Genomic DNA, 20,118 nt, shown 5'->3' on the forward strand with positions numbered 1-20,118 from the left:
GTAATGGGGTGTCATGGTAACGGGGTGTCATGGTATGGGGTGTCATGGTAATGGGGGGTCATGGTGATAATTCATTTTTATTACCAAACTTTCGCGCCGATGACCCATCATCATGGTTAGCAGCAAAAAGCGGTGTATCAACGACTGCCCACGCTTACGAAGATAGCCAGTTCCCAAAACCTTGTTCTCTAAAAGTGTTCTATCTATTGTAATTTCAGGATCTTACGCGACTGTATCTTCAATGAACGGACTTTCAACCAAAGAAATCACTATAAGGTAAAAAAGCAAGGTTTCTGAGTAATTTTAGCTAAGATCGAATTTTAATAAGGAGCTAGATCTGGAAACGAGGGATCGTTGCTGTTCTGTATGGACTTGACGGACGTAACAATTGCAATTTTTTCCTCGCTGTATATGCCCTCCAATCTCTTCATCATATGCTGGTCTGAATTAAAAAGCTTTTTTTTTATTTCTTTCCCCCTAAAGTTCATGGCTACAACCTGCTAAGTCAACATTTGGTTACTTGTTGTCCTATGCTGATGGAGGGGACGTTGTCTATGCTTTGGCTGTCAATACCACGGCTTCTACTTCTTCTCTCTTTTTTGAATTTGGTGCTTCAAATGTAAGTAAATATTTTAATATTTAATTGAAATTAAGGAGGCTAGTTGACAGGCCATTACCATAATTATCGTTGGTAACTGCAGTTTTTTTTATTAAGGAGGCTAGTCGATAACTCAACTTCTATAGCAACTGTTGCTAACCTGTAATCTATGTTGATAAAGAATGTTGTTAATAAACCAACTTCTCTACTAACTGTTGAAATCCTGTGATCTTTATAAATAAAAAGGCTTCTTGGTAATTCCATTAACGTAGTACCTTTTGCTAATCTAATCTTTGTTGACAAGAGCGCTAGTTTGTAATTCTCTTTGAATTGAGGCTAAATGAGGCTTAATATATACACCTATTTCAAAAAGCATGGCCTCTTTTTTCGGATCTGCAACCGAGAAATTCGCAAGCGTAGGACATCGCACGAATAAAAACTGAAAATCAGCAGTGGCGCAGCTCAATGGGGTCGAACTGAAAGCATGTGAAGGCCCCTCTGGCAGCTGCTATACAGTTTGAATTAGTTAGGGTTGCTTTTTGAGGAGGGAGGAAAAACAGGAGGCCCAGGAAAATCCTAGGGAGTCAGAAAGAGAACCAACCAACTCAGCTCGCATCCGAACCCCGGACCTCAGAGGTGATGGTGTATTTAGATGTATCTAAAACTTGCTGCGAACTACTAATTTAAAAAGAAAAAAATATCCTTTCCTTCATACTTCAATTCACAGCTGATAGCCCACACATCATTACAGTCCCAGATTTCATATTTCAGATCTCCGATTGACAAAGTTTTTTGAAATAGGTGTAAATGAGTGTTTGGTCGAATTAGAAAACATTGGTTTGCTCAAAATAAGCAAGAGCTAGGACTCCGTTTATTTCCTTATTTCCCTGATATTTTTTGTTGTCTACAGGTAACTGTTGCTTTGGGCGTAGATATTGCTGACAACGCTTGGCATATGGTAGTCATCACTCTTAATTTTGGAACTGGAGTGGCAAAATTCTACCTTGCTGGATTACAGAAACGTACATGGTAAGTTGAAAAAGCTTCCAGCATCATTAAACCAATCATATGGAAATTCTTTGGTCTCTCTACCGTGTCGAGATACCATGAAAGCATAGCCGGTAATTTGAGATATTTTCAGCTTTCCTATCATTAATAAATTAAACCAATAGACTCCTTGCAGCACGTCGGAATGCATAGCTCAATTTGGAGGACATAACAATAGGTTGCTAATTCTCTGGAAGTTGAAATTCTTTTGTTTTGTCCACCAAATTGAGCTCCTGTGACGTCACATGCAAGGGGCCTATAGATCCAAATGCTTAATTGGTTCGTCAATCTTAAGTTTAATTTTGATTTGCTGTGATTGGCTAAAAATTGTCTGAAGCTCGATCTTAAAAGGCTGTGCTTGGCATTATTTTTGTATTGTTATTGAAATATCAACCAGAGACCGATCGGCTCGTTAACCAGCGGACGAGAGTGCAACATCTATTGTATTTTTGATTGACAAAATGCCACTAGCCAGACTTTAGAATTTCACAGTGTATCCATCTTCAATAACCTCAAACATATTGTTTCCACAGGAATTTTGCAGGGAGATCGGTAGATACCAGTGGTACATTCACTGTCGGTGCCTTACAACCAGATCAGCAAAAGTACACTGGGTGTATCCAAGACATCAGGATACAAGCAGCTGTGCTTGAAGGAAGGTAACATCGAGATTTCTATGTCTCAAAAGAACGCGGGTTGGTCGGTCCTACTACTTTGTTCAGTATTGATGGATTGCAAGCATTCCCCAAGAGAATTAAAAGACAAAAGCATGGCGGCATTGTGGTGCCGTTATAACAATGGATGCTAATAAGAAATCTTTTGTTAAATGGCACCAACGTCCCCCCGACAGGCCGCGATGACCAATTAACGTGCAATGGAAGAATAGGGATACAATTTTCCCCCCATTCGTTTTCCCATTTCAGACCACGTGTTTTTCTCTTGAAAATAGGAGGAACAAAAACAAACAAACAAACAATCGAATGAATGAATGAATGAATGATTCTAAAAAAAGCATCAAACGGTGCCTATGATGGTTACAAGCATGAATACCTTCTCTTAGTTCATTTTCTCTTGGTGCTATACCTTCATAAAACAAGAACAATTGATTAATCACTTATGATAACACGATACTCAAATTAAAAATACCTCTATTTTATTGGTTTTTTTTAGTACTGTTGAGGAAATGCCGAAAGCTATAAATGATTTTAAACAACTGAATGGTTATCTTGACTTCCCGGCTGGTGTGCGTCACAGAAACATCGAAATACGCACTGTTGATGATGACCTGCCCGAAGAAGATGAAAAGTTCCCTGTAATCCTATTAGCACCAAAAGGTGGTGCTACCTTGGATGAAAACCATGCTAAGGCTGTGCTCACTGGTCAGTAACAAAAAGCTAACTTGTTGATAGCGACTGATATATAAGACTAATCAGAGTGCTTATTGACTCTTTGCAAAAGATGTGTGTAAAGTTGTTGTTGGTTCTCTCGTGTGCTTCAAGCGTTTTCCAGGTTCTCCAGTTTTCTTTCCTTCGCTAAAATCAACTTCTAAATTCTAATTGCAATTTCAGTGGATGAAGAGCCACTCTGTTGAAGTGCCACTGCTAAATCCTATTTATTTATTTTCTTGTTATTTTATTTAATGGAAAATCAAATCTTGATCAATTGAATCGCAAAGGTGAAATCTCATTTTCTTTTTGAAATGATTTGTTCTAGTTCTCAAGAGTGACAACGCTAATGGTCTGTTTGGGTTCGAACGCATTTCGCCCATCACTATGTCAGAAGTGAGCAATCAGAGCATAACCATAACAAGAGAAAGGGGCAAGGCAGGCCAAGTTACTGTGTCGTGGGGAGTGTATAAAGGTTACAGAGATTTGCAATTGGCTTCAGATGATTTTGAACCTTACCAGGGAAGCATTATCTTCGAAGACCAGGAAGAGACAAAGGTAGGTTTGAAGGGACCCCACCTCTGGGGTCTTGGTTTGATTTCTGGACTCGGCCTCATGTCAGCAGAGTTTGTAAGGTCTCTCTTTCAAACTGGTTTTTCTGTGGGTTTTCTTGGGTTTTCTTCCATTGCAAAACCTAACAAGATAGATTGAAATTCTTATGACGACAACCGCTGTCACAATGCTTCTGGTAATATATAACATGGAGTTGCTCTTCATCCATTGAAATTAGCAGGACTGTAGGAGTTGTTGTTATTTTTTTGCTTCTCCACCTGTGATTTCAATGTGATCTTTGAGCTTGTTTCCTGACTTAGACCAGCCTTTAGTTTATTTCAAAATGTATGTATATGTATTTTGGTTAGGTTTTAAGGGTTTTATAAGTTCATTGGTTAACTATTGTAGATGTTTTTTTAATCAGAATATCTTCATAACTCCACGAGACGACAATCTTCCAGAACTAGACGAACACTTTGTCCTGAAGCTAGTGTCGTCAGAAACAGGCGACAGCGAGAACACAAGTACACCAACAAGTGGAGCCAGTCTGGATCCCAACTTAACGTCCATCAACATCACCGTCATCAAGAATGACTTTCCGTTCGGCTTGCTGCAATTCATGGACCGAGTTCCTGCATGGAATGATTCCATACCACCTGCTGTTGATGCTTACTATAAAGACGTTAGGGAAAGTAGTGGAAGCGTACGGCTTGTTGTCGTTCGTGCACAGGGAGTTAATGGTATTATATATATATGTCATTTTTATTTCGTATTTCGCTATTTTTGTTTACACTTTTTTAAACGGGTTGTCGGTGAGAACGACGAGATTTAAACGGCGATTGCACATCCAAAAGGAGCCGGTGTCTTTAATTTTCTGTATAAATATTCCTTTGGTGCACGAAACGAATGCTCACACTTGGGGCGGCTCCTGGATTTAAAAAAAAAGAGGGGGGGGGGGGTTTCTAAAATGGCCGCCACGCAGAGAAAACTGGTAAGATTGGCTTCACAAAAGGGGTATCCAATTTCATTCTACTGAGGGTAAAGAACTAGATTGGTTTCACAAGCTGATCTCACAAAAAGGGGGGCTCCATAGAACCTACCGAACCACCCCTGGATCTACAACTAATTACAAGAAAGGTGTCAAATAAAATTAGTAAGTTACTAAAATACCGAATAGTATTAACTATGATGCTAATGGTAATGATGAAGATTTAAAGTATGGACTTTATTATAGTATTTTGATCGATATCTTATGATTAACGATTCTTTCTCCAAACCTGTCAAACCTTCTGACCATGAATTTTACTCTCAATCTTTCCCGGAAAAAAAAAAGGCTCATCAAAAATATTCATTTACTGTATGTTATTTGTCTAGGTGAGGTGAAATGTTTTTGGAAGATAGAACCCCAATCTGCAAAACCAGCTGTTGATTACGTAAATGATGCAGGAGAAGTGATCTTTCCATCTGGTGTTCGCAACAATACGATAGCCATTAGCCTAAAAGATGACAACGTTCCTGAGCTCATCAAGACTTTTAAAGTTGTTCTGTATAATCCAATTGGAGGAGGTAAGTTTGAAGAGTTGGAGATGTTGTTAAAGTTTCGACCATGTTGCATGAATGATGTTCAACATAGGGGGTTTGAAATCATTCATAAAGTGGTTTAGAATCATTCCTAAGGGAATAAAGCGTGAGATGGCATCCATGTTGGATGATGTTCACTTTAGGTGGTTTAGAATCATTCCTAAGGGAATAAATCGTGAGATGGCATCCATGTTGGATGATGTTCACTATAGGTGGTTTGTAATCGTTCCTAAGGGAATAAAGCGTGAGATGGCATCCATGTTGGATGATGTTCACTATAGGTGGTTTAGAATCATTCCTAAGGGAATATAAATTGGCATCCATGTTGGATGATGTTCACTATAGGTGGTTTGTCATTATTCCTAAGGAATAAAAGTGGCGGCCATGTTGGATTATGTTCACTATAGGTGGTTTGTAATCATTCCTAAGGAATAAAAGTGGCATCCATGTTGGATGATGTTCACTATTGGTGGTTTGTCATTATTTCTAAGGGAATAAAAGTGGTGGCTATGTCTTAGTTTTGATCATTTCATCTGGTTTCAGCAAACCTTAGTTCGGTCGCTTCAACTGCAATAGTCAATATTCTTCCAAGTGACGATGCATTTGGGGTCTTGAATTTTACACAAGATTCCATCGAAAAGACTGTAGAGGAGTCAGAGTCTGTCGTCCTGACAGTCATGCGCAGTGCAGGCAGTCTTGGCCCCGTCACGGTGTACTGGAAAGCCATTGGTCCTCACCAAGATGACCTGATGCCAATGGAAGGCAATGTAGAACTACCCACAGGAAAAGAAACAGCGCAAATTAAATTCCGAGTAGCTGACGATGCGGTAAGCCTAGTACTTGGAAACTCTCAGTATAGACGTAGGATTCGTTGATCGATTTTAAGATAAAAGGTGAAAATAGAGGTTTGGGACCATCACGTGACGGCAGCCATGTTAGATGGCAGGAACACGACAATCGTTTGACATGAAAAAGAATTCAATTTCCGAGAGCAAAGGTATTTTATTGTTCTGCCATCTTACCACAGGCAGTCCAAGTTGTATTATGGTAACCGGCACTTGATGGTGCAAAACCATCTATAAAAAAGATGTATCACGGTTGGCTCGCGACCTTGGGCCTGCTGTGTGGCCGGACTACGACTCTTCATGTTCATCTTCAAATAACTAAGAAGAAAGGGCTGCATTTTAATAGCGTTTGCACATGTTCACATAGCTTGGAGGCTAGCAAAAATAGCCGCCTGTCCTCCAAACTATGTGAACATGTGCAAACTCTGCCTGGCGAGCAGTAAGTGTCCTTTTACCTTAAAGGTAAAAGGAGACTCTGCTTGCAGAAAGAGACAAGCTCATTACTCACTCACTCATGGAAATATTCAATTCTTGTCAAAGCCATTAATAACTCATGAGGAAAACACAACAGAAATCACGGCCGCGAAGAGTGTTGTAAATCTGATACAAAATTGTGTTCATTTGCATAAACTTAAGTTGGATTTTCTTGGCCATATTCACTTTAATTTTGAAAATTTTAGTGAAACACAAAGTTATTAACCTAGACGTTTGACAACCAATTTACAGTATTCGTGTCCGTGTTGTATCAGATATACAATCACTCGGCTACCCCTCGAGTTTGTATATCAGATACAACACGGCCACTCATACTGTAGATATTACTTTATCTTTCAGTCGCCTGAGCTGTCAGAAAGTTATCTTATCCAGCTTGTGAATGTGTCGTCTGGGAGACTTGCAGCGACTGGTACAATCAGTAACATCACCATTATCGCCAGTGATCACCCGTACGGGATCTTTCAGTTTAATCGCAGCGTCGTATCTGTAACAGAAAGTAACAGAAATGTTACTGTAGTCGTCAACAGGGAAAGAGGTGTCCTTGGAGCGGTACGAGTGTACTATGAAACCATGAACGATGGAGATGTGTCCGGGAGTATTAGACAGAAGGCTTCAGCCGGGAAAGACTTTGTGGCATCGAACGGCTATGTTGACTTTTCTGGAGGACAGAAAAACACTTCATTCGTGATTCAAATCTTGGATGACGCCATACCTGAAGATGAAGAGATTTTATTAGTGAACCTGACAAGAGTAGAGATTGTCAAGCACTCGCCAGTTATTCCAGGTTTGATTTTGTGTTTTGTGTAGCGGCTTTGCATGATCTTGTGATAGCGGCCATGACAGGAGGCAAAACAAAGGGGTCTTTTCCCACTAGTAAACTACGCCAAATTAGACTAGATTGAATTGTTCCGGCCTCCTGTCATGGCTGCCATCACGTGATGTTGCAAAGCCTTTACGCTGAACAACCATGGTTGGTGTTTTATTTGATAAACACAAATATTTCGTATGACCGTGAAATGGTACAGCACGGTCGCGTTACACAATTGACGAAATCCATTGGACCAATCACAGTGTCCAAAATTAATCTTTAGCCAATAAAAATGCTCAGAAACGGTATCGTCACGGTCACAGCAATGCATATCTGCTCCATAAACCTTTTCTGAGTTCGATAAAGATATTGCATTGTGGTCTAGATTCGATTCAAACAACACCATATATAAGGCATGATGAATAAAAGATCTGTGTACCAAAGCTAGACCACAATGCACCATGTTCACTACTTCAGAAAAGGTCAGAAAAGGTTAGAATATTGGCATTTGAAACAATCACTGCATAGAAAAATGGATTTGCATACCTGAGCAAATGTTGTGCAAATCTATTATACTAAAATTGACACAAATTTGTTTCCAAGCCAAATTTGGTCCAAATGTAATTTTTTTATCCCAATCAAATGTGAGTAAAAGTGTAGCATTCTTGGTATTTGCATCAGATTTGACAAACATTTTATTTCTATAACAAATACTGGGTTTTACAAAACATTTGCCACGAAAGCAAATTTGGTCCAAATTTAAATATTTGTGTCCCAATCAATTGTGAGTAAAAGTGTAGCATCATTGGTATTTGCATCAGATTTGACAAATATTTTATCCCTATAACAAATGCTGGGTTTTACAAAACATTTGCCACGAAAGCAAATTTGGTCCAAATTTAAATATTTGTGTCCCAATCAATTGTGAGTAAAAGTGTAGCATCATTGGTATTTGCATCAGATTTGACAAATATTTTATCCCTATAACAAATGCTGGGTTTTACAAAACATTTGCCACGAAAGCAAATTTGGTCCAAATTTAAATATTTGTGTCCCAATCAAATGTGAGTAAAAGTGCAGCATCGTTGATATTTGCATTAAATTTGACACATATTTTATCCCTATAACAAATACTGGGTTTCAGATAGGATTCGATATGCCACATACATGACGTCACTCTTTCTGTTCCAGAATACCAGTAATCTCACAGCATAAAGATTTTTCACATACATGACGTCACTCTTTCTGTTCCAGAATACCAGTATTCTCACAGCATAAAGATCTTTCACATACATGACCTCACTCTTTCTGTTCCAGAATACCAGTAATCTCACAGCATAAAGATCTTTCACATACATGACGTCACTCTTTCTGTTCCAGAATACCAGTAATCTCACAGCATAAAGATCTTTCACATACATGACATCACTCTTTCTGTTCCAGAATAGCAGTATTCTCACAGCATAAAGATCTTTCACATACATGACGCCACTCTTTCTGTTCCAGAATACCAGTATTCTCACAGCATAAAGATCTTTCACATACATGACGTCACTCTTTCTGTTCCAGAATACCAGTAATCTCACAGCATAAAGATCTTTCACATACATGACGTCACTCTTTCTGTTCCAGAATAGCAGTATTCTCACAGCATAAAGATCTTTCACATACATGACGTCACTCTTTCTGTTCCAGAATACCAGTACTCTCACAGCATAAAGATCTTTTACATACATGACCTCACTCTTTCTGTTCCAGAATACCAGTAATCTCACAGCATAAAGATCTTTCGCATACATGACATCACTCTTTCTGTTCCAGAATACCAGTAATCTCACAGCATAAAGATCTTTCACATACATGACGTCACTCTTTCTGTTCCAGAATACCAGTAATCTCACAGCATAAAGATCTTTCACATACATGACGTCACTCGTTCTGTTCCAGAATACCAGTATTCTCACAGCATAAAGATCTTTCACATACATGACGTCACTCTTTCTGTTCCAGAATACCAGTAATCTCACAGCATAAAGATCTTTCACATACATGACGTCACTCTTTCTGTTCCAGAATACCAGTAATCTCACAGCATAAAGATCTTTCGCATACATGACATCACTCTTTCTGTTCCAGAATACCAGTATTCTCACAGCATAAAGATCTTTCACATACATGACGTCACTCTTTCTGTTCCAGAATACCAGTAATCTCACAGCATAAAGATCTTTCACATACATGACGTCACTCTTTCTGTTCAAGAATACCAGTATTCTCACAGCATAAAGATCTTTCACATACATGACGTCACTCTTTCTGTTCCAGAATACCAGTAATCTCACAGCATAAAGATCTTTCACATACATGACGTCACTCTTTCTGTTCCAGAATAGCAGTATTCTCACAGCATAAAGATCTTTCACATACATGACGTCACTCTTTCTGTTCCAGAATACCAGTATTCTCACAGCATAAAGATCTTTCACATACATGACATCACTCTTTCTGTTCCAGAATACCAGTAATCTCACAGCATAAAGATCTTTCACATACATGACGTCACTCGTTCTGTTCCAGAATACCAGTAGTCTCCTTGCATTCATACAACACCAGATATACATGTAACCAAAACATATATAAACCAAAAATGAGAACAAATATAGGATAGCAAACTGTATCATTTAGTGCTGTTGTTCTTTGGAAAACACTGCCAATGCATATCAAAAACTTAAAAACATTTTCCTTTAAAAGAAAATTAAAAGATCACTATCTTTCAAATCAGAGATTATAAGTATTTCTAGTGTACAATATAAGATTTATCTCAACTAGAGTTCTATTCTGCTTTTTCTTTATTTATATGATATTAATATATATTTTTAAGTATCTTGTATATCGGATTGTAAATGAATCAAAGAAGATTCATTAAAACCATGTAGATGGCTCCAACACTATATATTGAATGCTTAAATGGCTGGAACCAGTCAACATTAAGCATAAAAGCATAATTTTTTGCTGCAGCTAAAAAAGGTTTTCCATCTACATACTGCCATTCTTTCCATAGTCTACCATCGAATACATCAGCAAGAAATGATTTTGGTACATTTCTATCACGCCAGCTCTCTAACTTTGTCATGAAATTTGGTCGTTGTAAAAACTGTTCCAGAGTAGACACTATGCTATTGTAACAGTACACTTTGTAGGGATATAATCTAGTTTTTCCACCTTTCAAATGTACCTCTCTCAAAAGTGATTCATTGCATTGTGTTCGACGGAATTGCTGGCGATGGTGTGGAAATTCAACAAATGTGCATTTCTTTGTGACATGCTTTCCAAATTGTAGAGTGTAACAATCATCAAAATTATACAGATTCTCACATTTTGGACAAACTACAAACTTTATGAATTTATCTTGATTTAGTCCCAATTTGTTCTTGAGCAAATGCAATGACTTTGGAATCAGCATAGCCAAGCCTGTTACCATGGGAACCATGGGCACCGTTGATCCCAGTGCTTCAAAGAAAGTTTTCAAGAAACTCAATAGAATATCAATTGCATTATCTGAGAGACTACAAAATGAAGACCATAGACATACGAATAGTAGCAGCCAATGAACAAGACCTTTTACTTTATCCAATGTACCCAAAACATTAACATCCACTGAATACAGGTTTTTATTGACCCTGAAATCACAGTCAACGTCTATGTCGTTCAGGTCCCATACTTCCTGTAGCTCTGGTCTCCTTTCGTGATATATAAATTCATCATCACTCTCTCCCTCAGAAAGACCAACTAAGTTTCGATCTTCCGTTTCTAATTCTGCAATGTTGACACCTACCAAAGCAAATATATTTTTATTAAGCATAGTTTCATAACAAACTGTTATTTATTGTAATAGGAGAAATAAAATAAAACCCATGAAAAAACTTAAACAACTTTTTTTTACAGTTAAAACTTAAAATACCTTGAGGATTTCGATCTTCACAACTCGAAGTCGCTTCAAAATCTATACTGTTGTCCCCATTTATACTCAAGCTTGTATCACTATCGGTATGTTCTTCTTCGGAAGATTCACCGCATATTTCCCACTTATTCTCCTTTTTTGTTGAAATATAAATCTACATGTTGTCTGAATGTCCTCAAGGAAACAAACTCTTTGCAGTGTTCACAGTATTTTCGCTTTGAATTTGACGGCATGTTTCTCGGATTTGTTTCATGGTTGTCTGGCGGGAACTGTACCGGAACACAGGAATCCCATACCGGTATTCCATTTAAATTATTGTCACGTGTCTGGTCAAGTTTATCAGTTGATTTTAAAAGGGAGTTGATTTTAAAAGGGAGCGTTTGGGAGTGTAGAGTGCATTCAGTCAAACTGTTGAATAGTTAGATAAATGTATCTTATAACTTAGATGAGTATTTAGTTGACGTCAACTAAAATATTAACTAACTTATCTAATTTAGGTGACGTCAACTATTCAACAGTTTCACTGAATGGACTCTATGCAAACAGGAAATACCGATCATATTTCAATTAATAATTATGACCTTTGAAATTCATATCATGTAAGAACCACGTGCTGTATTTACTTTAAGCCAATAGCGTTACAGCTTATCCAAACAGCGCAAATCTAACCAACCGCATGCCAGAACTAAGATCACTGAAATCTAATACTCGAACAGTCTTAAGGCGCGGTAAACTTGAGTGTGTGGTAGCCACTTTCAAATATCTTTTGTCCAGAACACGTGTATTCCTTGTTTCAAACTGAACGATCGTGGTAAAAAATGGCCAGACTGCCTCCTAACAAGCCAAGTCGTCGTCGTGATCAAGATAAGAGAGCCAGCAAGAGTCAGGGAAAGACAAGGCCGCAGATCACCGATCCAGCTGAGCATGCGGGTAATTCTTCAACTGACACAAGTTTAATTCAAGAACCTCTGGAAGCTAGTACCCCAGTTCTTAATGAGACAAGCCGAGTTTTGCCAAGTGGTGGTTCACAGTTGTTCGAAACTCCGCGCACAACTGCTACCGAAAATCATCGTAGGTCAAGCTTCCTGAGCCTCCTTCCACCAAGAAATACCACGGATCATGAAGATCACGGAGATAGCCAAGCGGACATCGCTAATCAGTTAAACGAGTTTTTTAAAAGGCAAGACGCCTTCAACAAAAGTATAGAAGAAAAAGTTCAGTTAGCGCTGAATGAAACAGCAGAGAAAACAAGGCAATCAAAACGACTTCCCAAGGAACTATCGGTAAGTCAATCAACAAGCTTTGAATTTTCTGTTTCGCATTAGTTTTGGCGCGCAAAGTTAGTTACGGTTGATGCTGCAAATTTATTTTACCATGCATTACTTGTGGTCTGTTACAAATCCCGCGCTGTGATTAACAAATTGCTAGTGATCTCTTATTGGTAGTAAACACGTAATAGCTAAAAGGTTTCAACCCAATGTATATATGTATCTTCTTTAGACTTGAACGATTGCACCTTGAGCTCTCGTGCTTTACACCCTGAAGCGAGATTTTTACTGATTAAATATCAATGTCAAAGGCTACGAAATTTTACTTTTACTGGTATTGACTTTTCGTCTGTTTTTATCGCAGAGCAATGTAAGAGCAGTTTATGACAAAAGCGATAAAAAATGGGACTTGTCAAAAAAGTAAGTCTTTATTATATTCATACTGTTTCAGTTATTGTCATTGGAATTACCCTACCTATACCTAAACAATCAATCGCTGGTATTTATTACAGATTCAATGATCAAGATAGGGAAATAAATGCCGCGATCTTGGCAGGAGTTCGAAGCACTGATTCAAAGACTTCTACCGCGCTAATTATGAGTAAGTTTTTAAATTAATGATAAGTGATCCAAGACTTTATAGCTTACACAATTCCAATTTTGATTAACAGGAGCAATGAGAGTGCATTTCAAAACAAAAAAGCGGCAAAGACAAAACAAAGAACAAAAGAAAGACTCGCAAGTGCTGAAAGAGCAAAGAAAGCGTTCGCGACTGAACTCGGTAAGTAAAAAAGCACATCAAACTTTTTCGTGAACAGCTTGAGAGTTGAACCTTTTTCTCATATAATATAGTAAAACAATGGTTTCGGTTTTCAATTTGTCCCGTTTGACCAGTAGGAAAGGTATCTTGAAAGGTTTCTTGGCCTTTAATGAAACTCGCTCACAATAAGAAACAAAGAAATTTTAATAACAATAGGCGATTTCTTATTACTTCTGATAATTTTTAGCACCCGGGCTAATAAAGAGGACATCTGGTATACATGAGACAATTAATAAGCAAAATAAATATTTACTGATTTTCCAGGGTTAATATTCAATCATCGAATAACAGAAGAGCTAGAGTGAATATAATTTCCCCCAGTGTGTATCTTGTCTCATATGACGCTGTGACTATTCATTACCGCTCCTTTGTTATCCGACGATTGAATTATTAGCCTTGGAAATCGATACGCGAGGCCATTTTATAGGTTCAAATTCCAAAGTACTGTGGTCTAATCATGTCGTATGCGCAATCCATTACATTATGATACCACGTTTGACAATGTTATTTGTCGATCCTTCTCGTCTCTTCTCAGAAAAAGGCCAATCGTATCAAAGCGCTCAACCAGTCTACGTCCATAGCTGAGGATGACAACAAAAAAAATACTGCAACGTCATGACAGTGGATTTTATGTCCTCGGAAGAGTCGGCATCCGAAGACGAGTTAGATGCCGAGGATCCATCGGAAGAGTCCGATTCGGAAAAAGAGGGGAGCAAAAGAAAGAAAAGGGACTTCTTTCTTTTGAAACCTCTCCCATGGAGAAGCGAGGAGGTCACTAAACTGATGAAAGTTTTGGACAAAAAGTCAAAGAGGAGGAAATCTCAAAAAAGTCTTAACATGAGTTTAGAGAGAAGGGTGGGACCTCCTTCTAAGAGATTGGCTCACATTGATGCCCCAGCCTTTTCTCTTAAATAGGCTAATTGATTGAGTGAATGCGTAAAAAGCTAATGTGGCCAGACCATTGATTAATATATTATCTACAGCATTTGGCCGAAATAGCTTTGTACTCATTGAATACATTAATTGATGCATTTTATTTTCCTATCGGTATTTCTAATTATGCACGTCCTTAAATAAGGACGGCATTCACAAATTAGCCTCCATAGCGATACTTCATGTTAGTACGATCATTGTGATTTAATATGCGGCCGATTATTTTCAATAGACCTAATCGGCTAGCGTGTTGCTACGTACGTTGCCACCCAATTCAATTCTGGGAATGTTTCATTGGTAGTTATATTTTGGTTTTAGAGTTGAATTCGTAGAGACAAACTATTCTATTCCCAGAAGGTTTGAATTGGGTGGTAACGTACATAGCAGCACGTTAGCCGATTACGTCTATTGAAAGCCCTTTACGAGTTGACTTGTTGACAACCCCAAAAACGTCCGTCAAAATGAAGTATCAATTTGTTGCAGTTCAGGGAGACAGGACAAAACAAATGTCAAAATGAAATTGTAATAATACTATTTCTGTCATTATTGTCAAAGAGCAATAAATTTTTTTCTTGATGTAACCTGAGTATCAATGCAATGTTTGGTTAATACATTAATTTACAATATAAATATTGAAAACATCATGCATATAGCGAGTATAGGTGGTACACATATGTTCACTGGAAATGCGAGCAAATTTCGTTATTTATCTCGAAAAGAAACATGATTTTACTCACATTTGCTCCTGAAGCAAAAATGTTCAAATACGAGTTTTGCGATGCATAGGCAGCCTTGAAAATATATGGCAGTTGACATAGATTTGTTTAACTAACAAACGCGAGCAAATTTGGTCGTTTACCAACAAAGCAAAGCAATTTCTGTATACTTAACTTTACTCACATTTGCTCCTGAAGCAAAAATGTTCAAATACGAGTTTTGCGATGCATAGGCAGCCTTGAAAATATATGGCAGTTGACATAGATTTGTTTAACTAACAAACGCGAGCAAATTTGGTCGTTTACCAACAAAGCAAAGCAATTTCTGTATACTTAACTTTACTCACATTTGCTCCTGAAGCAAAGGTGTTCAAATACGAGTTTTGCGATGCATAGGCAGCCTTGAAAATATATGGCAGTCGACATAGATTTGTTTAACTAACAAACGCGAGCAAATTTGGTCGTTTACCAACAAAGCAAAACAATTTCTTTATACTTAACTTTACTCACATTTGCTCTTGAAGCAGAAAACAATCAAATAACCAGTTTTCTACACATTTGCTTCGTTTTCAAATATTAAAGATTATTCACATTTGCAGATAGTCAATTTTGTAGTAAATATTGAGTTTACTAACAGGTTTGCACGCATGCAATTTTAACGCAAATATACAACAGCACTAACATTTTACTCTGATCGCCAAATCTAAATCAAAGACGGCATTTACCGGCTTTGCTTCATGCGCAAAACCGATGGCAAATCACAGATTTGTACTGAAGCAAATATAAGCAAATTGGAACAAATGTGGTATTTACTTTAAACTTGCTTCACATTTGCGGTGCAGGAAATCCATTATTCTATGCAGTGAATATTGTTTTTGTTGACTAAGTATCTTTAATAAATATTTTTAGTTCCAACCAACTCGCCCGTCATTGGTCGTTATAATATCGCTCAGATCAGGATCTTGAAGAACGATAATGCAAGCGGCGTGTTCCAGCTGTCTGCTAGTAATGTCGATGTTACAGAACCTTACGCAGGTGCAATTGTGAATGTTACAAGAACAGCGGGACACTTCGGTGAAGTACGTACACCTTATGATTATGATTTATGATTTATATAGCGCCCTTTAATATGTGGATATAATCAAAGGCGCTTTACATGGAGTTGTGAATGACAGATTGCTTTATGCAATTTACAAGCATGAGAGATGGTTAGTATGAAGTGTAGGCACTGAGGGTGGTCACTGCCAGGGTTTCTTTTTACGTCCTCAGTGGTTCTTTTAACGTCCTCAGTGGTTCTTTTATGTCCCCCATTTTTACTGTAGGTTAGGAAGGGTTAGGAGACAGGGCCTACGGTTTAAAGTCCTTGTCCGAGAAGACTTGAAGGTCTAACCATTTGCAGATATTATTACAAAGGCAGCACCTTCTCCTCAGTTATCTTAAGACCCTGAGTGTTGGTCCGGCCGAGGCTTGAACCACGACCTCCCGCACAACAGACCGACGCTCTTACCAACTGAGCTACCCGGGTGGCGGTTGACCTTCTGTCAATAGTCCCCTTCACGGTTCCCTGCGCCATCTTGAAAGGTAGCCGGGCCTTTGTATCGAAGCGAGACGAACGGTGAGCTTGCAATAATAGAGACCCTTTTTTAACATCTTGGACAATTATTCACAGGTCCCTATCATTGCAAGCTCACCGTTCGTCTCGCTTCAACGCAATGGCCCGGCTACCTTTCAAGATGGCGCAGGGAACCGTGAATGGGGGGTCTATTAGCCTCTCACGCATATGTTCTTCGTGACTGTCACGCAACGTTTCCTTCCCTACCAACTTCTGCTTACTTGAGCAGAACATTCTTTTCCAAACATTGACTGACATGCTGATTGGTGAATCGAGATTAACTTCGCGACATCAAAAATTGCGTATCTCGTAGTTCAGAACGTTTCAGCATGTTTGCAATATTTTCAAAATTATTAACCTGGGCTCTTACCAGAAACAAGCGATCGAAGTTTTTATGAATCAGAAAAGCAAAACATTTGATAGCATGCGGATTTCCTTCCGAGTTGGCACGAAATTTCTATCGAGGATTTTTCACTCGTTACAAGCAGACGTTCGTTGGAAGGGAAACGTCGCGTGACAAACACTAAGAACGTCTGCGTAGGAGTCTACCTGTTACTATGACTATCAACATGACTATCATGCAGTGAAGCAACATTTTCATCACTGACTAACTCTTGAGGGAATATCATGAATAAGATTTAGTTTTAGATCTTACTTTTTCGGGTTTTTTTTGTTTGTATTTTAGGTGTCTGTTTACTTCGAAGTCATTCCAAACTCAGCTTCCACGTCAGACTATAATATCCTGTACAAGAACATCACCTTCCAAGACGGACAAAGAAGTGCCTCAGTACCAATACAAATAGTGGATGACGATACCCCGGAATACGATGAAATGTTCACTATTAGGCTCCTGTCATCTGATGAGGATGCGTTGCTTGGAAGTCCTCTGGAATGTCTTGTAACCATCGCTGCCAACGACTACCCTTATGGTCTAATAGGTAAGGTGCAGTAGATTTTAGGATGATGTTAGGAGACTCTCAGGAAACTGGTATACCGCTCAAAACCAAAATGAGACCAGAGGCAGACCCAGGATTTTGTTGAGGGTGGGGAGGGCGGGGTGCAGGCAAAAGACGGCAGAACCAAAAAAAAAAAAAGCTTTCCAAATCATTTTCAATTTGAATAGCTATTGTTCTGCACTGACTAGCATCGTGTCCATATGGAAACATAAAAGCGTTCTCACACTATGATAGGCTAGTCAGTCGCTAGTCAATGCAAAATGATCCAGAACTGAATTTCAAATTTTCCATAGATGGTTAAGGCCCCGTCCACACGTATCCGGAAATTTTTGTATCCGCAAATTATTTTTTGCGGATGCGAAAATGTTTGCGTCCACACGCAGCGTATTCGAATCGTTTCCCGCACCGTCCACACGTATCCGTTTTTGTAAAATTTGCGGATACGGACACAAAAATTTGCGGACACGTGTGGACGCAACCCGTATCCGTAAAAAAAAATTTGCGGATACAAAAATTTGCGGATACGTGTGGACGGGGCCTTAGTATCAGTTATTCATATTTGGTATTTCAATATTCCACGCCAGTTTTAATTTTGGGAAACCTCATAGTCACCGCTCGAGCAGTGATTATTAAACTCTGTATTCAAGTCTAAAATTATACTAATGCTGGATATTCCATTTTCAAAGACGTCTAACTTCGACTAATTTAAAACCAAACTAAGAAAAATCTGGATAGATATGACTTTCCGATTTCATTTTTCTCTTGATAGAGTTTAAAAGTAGCTCGCGCAGTGTCACAACTGAAGAACCTTCAACCGGCTCAAACAAAACTGTCAGTCTTGAAATTGAGCGTACATTTGGTACTGATGGGGCAGCTGAGATTTATTGGGAAGCCGTGGCACTGAACGGAGCCCGACCATCCAGTGACGTCACACCGGTCAGTGGAAACCTTTTGTTTCCACCTGGGTCATCAGAAAGAGTGAAGACATTACATTTTGATATATTATCTGACGATATCCCGGAAATTGATGAGGTCAGTGAGATGTCTAAAGAATATGTATCGTTGACTTTTATCTACATTAACTTTCTTGAGACCAAGTATAGACCCCTTGCAGCACGTCGGAATGCATCTCAATTTGGAGGACATAGCAAAAGGTTTCCTATTCTCAGGAGATTGAAATTCTTTTGTTTTGTCCTCCAAAATGAGCTGCTTTGACGTTACATGCAAGGGGTCTATTGACAGGTAGTGGGTGTTCTGTCTCGTGGCCGGATTCCTAGCTATTTTGTACTGACTAAGGAAACTTTTACAATCCCCCGGCCCCCATCAGCCATACACTACCATCAGCTGTATGTACCAAAATATTCAATAATCATATACTAATCATGGTCATGTTTAAAGTTTTCCAGCCAGTTGACGGCTTTTTTTTGTGGGTTGTTCGTTTGCTTGGAATTTAGAAGTCACTGCTTCAATTTGATTTGCAATATTCCAGTTTCGAGTTCGTTTTTGCTCAGGAATAGCCTCGATTTAGGCAGAATATTTATGTGGTCCAGTGAAAATCCGTAGAATTCTAAAGTGTTTGTATTTTCGAACTTATGCATTCTTTACTTTACTGTCGGTATTTGTGAATATTTAAACACTGATACGAGGCTAACCCTGAGTAAATGAGTCTGTAATCAAGGAACACAGCGGTAACTTGGAACTCGGCAAAGGTCTACAGAGGCTTACGTGACGGCAGCCATGTTAGATGGCAGGAACAATACAATCGTTATACATGAAAAATAAATAAATTCCCGAGAGCAAAGGGATTTTATTGTTCTGCCATCTAACCACAGGAAGCCCAAGCAGTATTATGGGATGGGCACGTGATGGTGCAAAACCTCTATTGATACCCACTTTGTCAATTTGGCGGGCTTGTGGTAAGCCCAATGTTGTAGAGAGGAGCTTGTTTGAATTCATTATTTCATTTTCTAAGGTTATACAAATTCACCTGATGAACGTGACAAGTGGTAAAGCAAAGATCAATCCCCAGTCACGTGTTGCTAATATAACAATATCAGCCAATGACGAACCACATGGCGTCATACATCTCGCTCGCAAGGCGTACGACGTAATAGAAGGAAACCACAAGAAGACAATGACTGTGCATCTTGCAGTGAAGAGAGATTACGGTACCTTCGGTGATGTTCGTTTATATTACAGGTATAGATAAACTGGCATCGTGATTCAAGTACATAGGCGACACTCCGGCAGGCAACTCTCATATTTGGGAGTCTTTTTAAGGATTGGGATTTTTGTGGATTTTTGTGATTCTCAGTCTTTCTTAGCTCATTCGCTCGATTCCAGCTTGATTCACGGTATTCTTGATTTCCAATTCTCAAAGAACCCCAAATAGAGTTGATTGTAGACTGTTTGTCTGTAAAAATGCCGTGCAGATATTTCCCATATTCTTGCTAGACTGACTTGTTTCGTTTGTTTTTATTTGTTTGGAACTTACTTGCTTGTTTTCATATTCTTGTATTTTAACTTATTTTTTATTTGTTT

General features: G+C 38.7%; 1 protein-coding gene and 1 non-coding gene across 2 annotated transcripts in view; both read left to right on the plus strand.

Annotated features, from left to right (window-relative positions):
- The window catches only part of LOC116289208 (adhesion G protein-coupled receptor V1), a gene marked incomplete at its 5' end in the record, with an annotated part of 81,044 nt that overhangs the window by 13,545 nt on the left and 47,381 nt on the right, over positions 1-20,118 (plus strand). Inside the window, 14 exons of the mRNA XM_089038007.1 lie at positions 219-276; positions 484-619; positions 1,509-1,627; positions 2,179-2,304; positions 2,816-3,024; positions 3,359-3,588; positions 4,007-4,322; positions 4,957-5,148; positions 5,707-5,990; positions 6,843-7,287; positions 15,919-16,088; positions 17,307-17,559; positions 18,347-18,609; positions 19,550-19,776. Of these exons, the coding sequence (XP_088894133.1) occupies positions 219-276; positions 484-619; positions 1,509-1,627; positions 2,179-2,304; positions 2,816-3,024; positions 3,359-3,588; positions 4,007-4,322; positions 4,957-5,148; positions 5,707-5,990; positions 6,843-7,287; positions 15,919-16,088; positions 17,307-17,559; positions 18,347-18,609; positions 19,550-19,776 (3,028 nt within the window). The remainder of the gene's footprint in view (positions 1-218; positions 277-483; positions 620-1,508; positions 1,628-2,178; positions 2,305-2,815; positions 3,025-3,358; positions 3,589-4,006; positions 4,323-4,956; positions 5,149-5,706; positions 5,991-6,842; positions 7,288-15,918; positions 16,089-17,306; positions 17,560-18,346; positions 18,610-19,549; positions 19,777-20,118) is intronic.
- Positions 10,171-14,874, plus strand: LOC116289209 (uncharacterized). The gene is made up of 5 exons (XR_016121338.1): positions 10,171-12,555; positions 12,905-12,960; positions 13,053-13,141; positions 13,212-13,321; positions 13,896-14,874. It is a non-coding gene; the product is annotated as an uncharacterized LOC116289209 (transcript).

This window comes from Actinia tenebrosa, unplaced genomic scaffold (assembly GCF_029948245.1).
Source record: "Actinia tenebrosa isolate PJP-AT-01 unplaced genomic scaffold, QUT_ActTen_1.0 PGA_scaffold5__44_contigs__length_20552954, whole genome shotgun sequence".
In the NCBI taxonomy this organism is placed as follows: domain Eukaryota; kingdom Metazoa; phylum Cnidaria; class Anthozoa; order Actiniaria; family Actiniidae; genus Actinia; species Actinia tenebrosa.